General features: G+C 48.2%; 1 protein-coding gene across 5 annotated transcripts in view; it reads left to right on the forward strand.

The window, feature by feature from the left end:
- The window catches only part of LOC122561290 (Kv channel-interacting protein 2-like), a 321,601-nt gene that overhangs the window by 212,144 nt on the left and 100,338 nt on the right, over positions 1-9,119 (forward strand). Inside the window, exon 1 of one of the 5 annotated variants that reach the window (XM_043712950.1) lies at positions 784-906. The exons of the other annotated variants lie outside the window; for them this stretch is intronic. Within the exon in view, the coding sequence (XP_043568885.1) occupies positions 817-906 (90 nt within the window). The 5' untranslated portion in view covers positions 784-816. Of the gene's footprint in view, positions 1-783; positions 907-9,119 lie in introns of those variants that run through there. 5 annotated transcript variants of the gene reach the window in all.

Below are 9,119 nucleotides of genomic sequence, written 5' to 3' on the forward strand. Positions count from 1 at the left end.
GTTTTCTCCCTTTAACCACCCGTCCAGCCCACCCCCTCCCCGAGAGTTGGTCAGCTCACCGAGAATTCACCTCCTGGAACTTCAGCTGCGGACAAACCCTGGGGCTGGTGACAGGGAGACCGCTACTGCAATCTGTCTGTGTGTCTGTGTGTGAGAGAGGGACAGCACTCCCTCACCACAGGGGAAAGGAGTTTAACTACCCAGTCACAGTTACCATAAGTAACTGCATTAGGCAAATCGATGGAGGTGGTGTCATTGGGATGGGAGGGCGTGCTCCATAACCCTCCCCACACACCCCTAACACACACACACACAGGGAGAGAGAGAGAGCGCAGTGCTTCTCAAAGTGTAGCAAAGAGAGATCAGATCACACACAGCGTTAGGTCAAACTCAGAACAGTATCTCACAGCTGCATCTTCCCCGGGAGTGTAACCTCAGATGCCAGGAGCCTGACTCTCCACCTCCTTCACACCCCTCCCCATCCCACCTCCCATCCCCCCAGCCTTCTCCTCCTTCCACAGTTTCACCCCCTTCCCCCCCCCCCCCATCCAAAAACTCCAAAAGTCAGGATCTCCATGATTGTTGGGGGGCGGGGGGGGAGAGAGAAAGCGAGGAGGAGGAGATGCCCGTGACGCCTCTCTTCAACCTGTGTTAGACATTCCGGCTGTTTCCCCCCACCCCCCATCACTGCTGGCGTTCACTGTGAGAGGTGTGCGAGAGAGGGGGGGGGGGGGGACCCAGGACTCGGGGCTGAGGGAGCAAGGCTGTGTCGCCGGCAGCGCTGGACCGAAGACGGAATGAGCGCTCCAGCTCATCATGGAATTCGATGGCCTTGAGATGATAGCAGTTTTGGTGGTGCTTGCCTTGTTTGTTAAAGTGCTGGAGCAGTTTGGACTTTTCGAACCAGTGGTCATCGAAGGAGGTAAAGCAATCCATTTTTCACAGACTCCACGCACTAAAGTCATTCCAGGTTTAGATCAGGGAAGATAATCCCATTGGGGACTGAGAGTGGGAACCTGTTTACTGTTTTGCCTGTGATTTCTTTATTTGTCCGCCTTTAAGGGATTTTAATCTTCACTGTCTGTGAACAATACTTCTGCTCCATAACCGCTGATAAGATTTTCTCATTAAATGCAGAGTCAGGTGAAGAGGGTTGAAAAGCAAGTTGGAAGAGGAATAAAGTGGTCACAAAAGGCATTTAGGGACACTAACACACACACACATATAAAGCAACGTGTCTTTTCTTTAGTTTGGTGACAAAGTACTCATGTCTGACAACTTTATTACTTTCCAATAAGCCTCTGCTACATCTCATTGGAAAACAAATCAAGCTCATTTGCAGAAAAGTATTGCCCGGGCATGAGTTTCTTGAACTGAGGTGTGAGAACAGAAGGATAATGAAGTGTTGTCTGAATTGCATCGATTGTAAACACTTTGCTATTCTAACCCTGTCCAAAGCTTGGCATGAAAGAGTTGGGTATAAATCTAATCTGGAGCTCAAGGAGAATCGTCTTTCCCCAAAGAGTGAGAGATTGTGGAATGCATTCCCACAGGGAGTGGGTGGAGGGGAATGGGATTGATGAGTTGAAGAGGAAACTGCATTAACACAGGAAGGGGAAAGGAAATAGAGCGATACATATTTTCTAAGCACTTTGTTCACAGATTTTATTACCCATCACAGGTGGGAGTTGAATCTGGGCCTGTCCTGGTTCAGAGGTAGGAGCACTACCATTGTAGCACATCAGGTTCACTAATGTTCTTACTGAAGGAAACAGCTATCCTTACCTGATCTGGACTCCATGTGATTCCAGACCCACAGCAATGTGGTTAGCTCTTAACTGCCCTCTGGAATAGGCAATAGCGATGGCCTCATCCCATGAATATATTAAAAAAGCAAGCATAGAGAAATACACTGATGGGGTGAGACCAATCAAGGGGTGGAGCCTGAGTACCAACATGAGTTGTTTGGACTGAATGGCCTATTTTTCATATTGGAGAGTCTGTGATATTTCTCAGTTGGTACGGTGGAAGAGATATTTTCAATTAGGGCTCAAACTATCTTATACAACACACAACTGGTGTGCAGTGACTGTGGTTGTAATCAAATCTCCATCTTTAAAAAATGACTTTTTACTGCCTTGAAGGGAAAATGCAGTCAGTCACTTCTGTCTTGATATTGCTCAATGTCCATTTCTTCAGAGTATGTAGGATGGCAGGCAACAGTTTAATGTTCCTGAGATTTAAAGGTCTCATTACAACAATGTTTAGAGTTCTATTAAAACTGCTGGTGTTGCAAAATTTTTTCTCCCATTTTTATGCTCAACTCATCTCTAAGGAGTTGATGCGCCCCAGGGTATAAGTTCATGGGCACTGACCCTCACTGGTACAGGTTCCACACACATTGATGTTCATTGAAGCAATGGCTATGCTGCAGATGCTGGAGATGGAAATACCAAGATATATAAGTTAGCAACAGGAGTAGGCCATTCAGCTCCTTGAGCCTGCTCTGCCATTCAATATGCTCATGGCTGATCATTCAGATCAAAACCCTAACCTCACTCTCTCCCCATAATCCTTAATCCTTTAGCCCTTTCTGAAAACGCAATGTTTTGGCCTCACCTACTTTAGGTAGTAGAGTATTCCACAGGCTCACCAGTCTCTGGGTGAAGAAATTACTCCTCATCTCAGTCCTGAAAGGTTTACCACTAATCCTTAAGTTATGACACCTGTTTCTGGACTCTGCTACCATTGGGAACATCCTTCCCTATTGGGATCGGAAACAAACACAGAAAATGCTGGAGGAATTTAACGGTTTTGGCATCATCAGTGGAGGCAGAAACAGAGTTAACAATTTGAGTCATGTGATGCTTCTTCAGAACTGACATGCACAATGACTCTCACTGCGGTAAGGGTCCCACACACACTGACTCTCACTGTGGTATGGATCCCACACACACTGACTCTCACTGGGGTAAGGGTCCCACACACACTGACACTCACTAGGGTAAGGGTCCCACACACACTGACTCTCACTGGGGTAAGGGTCCCACACACATTGACTCTCACTGGGGTAAGGATCCCACACACACTGACTCTCACTGGGGTAAGGATCCCACACACATTGACTCTCTCTGCGGTATGGATCCCACACACACTGACTCTCACTGGGGTAAGGATCCCACACACGCTGACTCTCTCTGCGGTATGGATCCCACACACACTGACTCTCACTGGGGTAAGGATCCCCCACACACTGACTCTCTCTGCGGTATGGATCCCACACACACTGACTCTCACTGGGGTATGGATCCCACACACACTGACTCTCACTGGAGTATGGGTCCCACAAACACTGACTCTCGCTGGGTGTAAGGGTCCCACACACATTGACTCTCACTGGGGTATGCATCCCACACACACTGACTCTCGCTGGGGTAAGGGTCCCACACACATTGACTCTCACTGGGGTATGCGTCCCACACACACTGACTCTCACTGGGGTATGGGTCCCACAAACACTGACTCTCACTGGGGTATGGGTCCCACAAACACTGACTCTCGCTGGGTGTAAGGGTTCCACACACATTGACTCTCACTGGGGTATGGGTCCCACACACACACTGACTCTCACTGTGGTATGGATCCCACACACACTGACTCTCACTGGGGTATGGGTCCCATACACACTGACTCTCGCTGGGGTAAGGGTCCCACACACACAGACTGTCACTGGGGTATGGGTCCCACACACACTGACTCTCACAGGGTTATGGGTCTCACACACACTGACTCCCACTGGGGTATGGGTCCCACACACACTGACTCTCATTGGGGTATGGGTCCCACATACACTGACTCTCACTGGGGTATGGGTCTCACACACACTGACTCTCACTCGGGGTACGGATGCCACACACACTGACTCTCACTGGGGTATGGGTCCCACACACACTGACTCTCACTGGGGTAAGGATCCCACACACACTGACTCTCTCTGCAGTATGGATCCCACATACACTGACTCTCACTGGGGTAAGGGTCCCCCACACACTGACTCTCTCTGCGGTATGGATCCCACACACACTGACTGTCACTGGGGTATGGGTCCCACACACACTGACTCTCGCTGGGGTAAGGGTCCCACACACACTGACTCTCACTGTGGTATGGATCCCACACGCACTGACTCTCACAGGGTTATGGGTCTCACACACACTGACTCCCACTGGGGTATGGGTCCCACACACACTGACTCTTATTGGGGTATGGGTCCCACATACATTGACTCTCACTGGGGTATGGGTCCCACACACACTGACTGTCACTGGGGTATGGGTCCCACACACACTGATTCTCACTGGGGTAAGGGTCCCACACACACAGACTCTCACTGTGGTATGGATCCCACACACACTGACTCTCACAGGGTTATGGGTCTCACACACACTGACTCCCACTAGGGTATGGGTCCCACACACACTGACTCTCATTGGGGTATGGGTCCCACATACATTGACTCTCACTGGGGTATGGGTCCCACACACACTGACACTCACTCGGGGTACGGATGCCACACACACTGACTCTCACTGGGGTATGGGTCCCACATACACTGACTCTCACTGGGGTAAGGATCCCACACACACTGACTCTCTCTGCGGTATGGATCCCACATACATTGACTCTCACTGGGGTATGGGTCCCACACACACTGACTCTCTCTGCGGTATGGATCCCACACACACTGACTGTCACTGGGGTATGGGTCCCACACACACTGACTCTCACTGGTGTAAGGGTCCCACACAAACAGACTCTCACTGTGGTATGGATCCCACACACACTGACTCTCACAGGGTTATGGGTCTCACACACACTGACTCCCACTAGGATATGGGTCCCACACACACTGACTCTCATTGGGGTATGGGTCCCACATACATTGACTCTCACTGGGGTAAGGGTCCCCCACACACTGACTCTCTCTGCGGTATGGATCCCACACACACTGACTGTCACTGGGTATGGGTCCCACACTCACTGACTCTCGCTGGGGTAAGGGTCCCACACACACTGACTCTCTCTGCGGTATGGATCCCACACACACTGACTCTCTCTCTCTGCGGTATGGATCCCACACACACTGACTCTCTCTGCGGTATGGATCCCACACACACTGACTCTCTCTGGGGTATGGGTCCCACACACATTGACTCTCACTCGGGTTAGAGTCCCACACACACTGACTCTCATTGGGGTATGGGTCCCACACACATTGACTCTCACTCGGGGTATGGGTGCCACACACACTGACTGTCACTGGGGTATGGGTTCCACACACACTGACTCTCACTGGGTTAGGGGTCCCACATACATTGAATCACTGGGGCAAGGGTACCCCACACACTGACTCTCACTGGGTTATGGGTCCCACACACACTGATTCTCACTGGGGTACGGGTCCCACACATACTGACTCCCACTGGGGTACGGGTCCCACACATACTCACTTTCACTGGGGTATGGGTCACACACACACTGACTCCCATTGGAGTATGGGTCCCACCCACACTGACTGTCACTGGGGTATGGGTCCCACACACACTGACTCTCACTGGGGTACGGGTCCCACACATACTGACTTTCACTGGGGTACAAGTCCCACACACACTGACTCTCACTGGGTTATGGGTCCCACACACACTGACTCTCACTGGGGTATGGGTCCTATACATTGATTCTCACTGGGTTCAGGTAATAAACACACTGACTCTCACTGGGGTACGGGTCCCACACATACTGACTCTCACTGGGGTACAAGTCCCACACACACTGACTTTCACTGGGGTACAAGTCCCACACACACTGACTCTCACTGGGGTACAAGTCCCACACACACTGACTCTCACTGGGGTACGGGTCGCACACATACTGACTCTCACTGGAGTACAGGTCCTATACATTGATTCTCACTGGGTTCAGGTAATAAACGCACTGACTCTCACTGGGGTACGGGTCCCACACACACTGACTGTTCCAGATTATGGATCCCACACACACATATTAACCCTTACTGGGATATGGATCCCATATGCACTGACTCTTGGTGGGGTACAGGTCCCACACACACTGACTCTCACTGGGGTATAATTCTACTGAGCAGGGAATGATTTTTAAAAATGTACATTGTGTAGTTTAGAAGAATGAGATGTGATTCCATTGAAATGTATAAAATATTTTGAGGAATTGGCGGTTGGAACATCAAAGCAAGCTAGGCAGCATCAGGAGTTATTTTGTCTCTAACTAAGTTTGAACCAACGCAAAGCCTCTTCAAAGGATGCCCACTTTGAAAAAGTTCTCTCCTCCCTCAGACATAGACTCAGTGAGTTCCTTTCTCACTGCCAGGCTGCTGTGAGTTCTTCAGCCCTTCAGCTCTTTGACTACACCATGAACTTTATCTGCAGCTCCCCTACCCCAACATCCATTCCTGAAGAAGGGTTAAACCTGAAACATCGACTTCTCCACCTCCTGATGCTGCCTGTCTTGCTGTGCTCTTCCAGCTTGTCTACTATTGAGGAATTAGCAGGGCAAGATTGAAAGGGTCTGATTAGCAGGGTAGGGAAAGGTTGGTACAGCAGGAATGGCAGAGCAGTGTTGGCAAGGCAAAACTGACAAGGTATGACAAGGTATGACTGTTAGGAAGGCAGAATAGGAAGGGCAATATGGTAGGGCAATATTGTCAGGGTAGGGTTGGCAGGTAGTTTGTTTTGTCTAGTTGAAGAATTTAGAACCCAAGATCACAACCTCAAGGTTCGGACTGAAATGAGGACATTTTTCTTCACGCAGATAGTTGTGAATCTTTGGACTTTTCCAGCCTAGAGGGCTTTAGTAGCTCAGGTTTCTGACTAGGGAGTCACATCACCATAAGAATGATAACAGACAGACAATTTACATGGTACTGATCTGGGCCTATCCTTTTAGAAGCTGAATCCCACTCACAAATTGCTTCAAAAATCCACAGAGCATGATGCATCAGCAATGCCAAAGGTAGGAGGGACGGCCATCACACACAGAGTAATTCAGGCAGCCACACCTTGTAGAAGGAGTGACCCTCCATCTCCAAGATTAGTAAGGGTCCAATATACAGCTGATTAGCTGCAGCTCAATGCATAAACTGATCCTTACTCAGTTTGGACTGGATTTGGATCATCAAACTCATTTCATTAAAACTGTAGGAACAGCAAATAGGCTGTTCCTTTCATAGAAGCTACTGAGAGCTTCCACTGTTGGCACACATTAATCATTATCTAACCCTGTGTAATACCTGTCTTGGGAGTGTTTGGTGTGTTTAGTGTTGATGGACCTTTAGTCTTTATCTAACCCTGTGTTGCACCTATCCTAAGAGTGTTTGATGGGTGCAGTGCAGATGGAGCTTTAGTCTATATTTAACCGTGTGTAGCACCTATCCTGGGAGTGTTTGATGGGTGCAGTGTAGATGGTGCTTTAGTCTTTATCTAACCCTGTGTTGCACCTATCCTGGGAGTGTTTGATGGGTGCAGTGTAGATGGAGCTTTAGTCTATATCTAACCATGTGTTGTAACTCTCCTGGGAGTGTTTGATGGGTGCAGTGTAGATGGAGCTTTACTCTTTATCTAACCATATGTTGTACCTATCCTAAGAGTGTTTGATTGAAACAATTGTAGAGGAACCTTTACTTTACTTTCAAAGAGTAGACAGAGTTTTATGTTCAGTTTAAAGGAGTAGAGAAAATTTTGCTCTATACCTAATGCTATGCAATAACTGTCCTTGAAATGTTTGATGGATACAGTATGTGAAGTGCTTTATTCTGTATTTAACACTGTGTACCTGTCCTGGGAATGTTTGATAGGGATAGTATAGAGAGTGCTTTACTCTGTATCTAACCCCTATGCTGTACCTGTCCTGGGACAGCGTAGATGTGGCTTTACTCTGTATTAACCCTGTGATGTACCTGTCCTGGAGGTTTTTGATAGACAGTGTAGCAGGAGCTTGCCCCTGTATCTAACCCTGTATTGTATCTGTCTTGGGAGTATTTGATGGGGGATGGTGTAGAAGGAGGTTTATTCTATGTTTGGTGGGGACTTTTCCCTCTTGAATGAGCAAGAAAATTACATCCTCTTTCCTCACCCCACAAACTGAAGATTTTTAATTTCCTGGTCCTGTGCACACCAAGCTGCTAAAGAGATTATCTTTCTCCGCAGTTGTCCTTGAATAGTTGATCCACTGCAGTGTGAAGTGAATAGCTTAAGTGTTGGAAGGTAAGTATAGTGTGTTAGTGTGTGTAGCTTAAGTGAGGGATGGTAAGTGGAGTGTGTTAGCGTGTGTAGTTTAAGTGAGGGAAGGTATGTGGAGTGTGTTAGCATGTGTAGTTTAAGTGAGGGAAGGTAAGTGGAGTGTGTTAGCGCGTGTAGTTTAAGTGAGGGAAGGTAAGTGGAGTGTATTAGTGTGTGAAGTTTAAGTGAGGGAAGGTAAGTGGAGTGTGTTAGCGTGTGTAGTTTAAGTGAGGGAAGGTAAGTGGAGTGTGTTAGCGTGTGTAGTTTAAGTGAGGGAAGGTAAGTGGAGTGTGTTAGTGTGTGCAGCTGAAGTGAGGGAAGGTAAGTGAAATGTGTTAGCACGTGCAGTTTAAGTGAGGGAAGGTAAGTGGAGTGTGTTAGCGTGTGTAGTTTAAGTGAGGGAAGGTAAGTGGAGTGTGTTAGTGTGTGTAGCTTAAGTGAGGGAAGGTATGTGGAGTGTGTGAGTGTGTGTAGTTTAAGTGAGGAAAGGTATGTGGAGTGTGTGAGTGTGTGTAGCTTAAGTGAGGGAAGGTATGTGGAGTGTGTGAGTGCGTGCAGCTGAAGTGAGGGAAGGTAAGTGAAGTTTGTTAGTGTGTGTAGTTTAAGTGAGGGAAGGTAAGTGGAGTGTGTTAGAGTGTGTAGTTTAAGTGAGGGAAGGTAAGTGGAGTATGCTAGAGTGTGTAGTTTAAGTGAGGGAAGGTAAGTGGAGTATGCTAGAGTGTGTAGTTTAAGTGAGGGAAGGTAAGTGGAGTATGCTAGAGTGTGTAGTTTAAGTGAGGGAAGGTAAGTGGAGTGTGTTAGTGTGTG

The sequence above is a fragment of the Chiloscyllium plagiosum genome, chromosome 22 (assembly GCF_004010195.1).
Source record: "Chiloscyllium plagiosum isolate BGI_BamShark_2017 chromosome 22, ASM401019v2, whole genome shotgun sequence".
Taxonomy (NCBI): Eukaryota; Metazoa; Chordata; class Chondrichthyes; order Orectolobiformes; family Hemiscylliidae; genus Chiloscyllium; species Chiloscyllium plagiosum.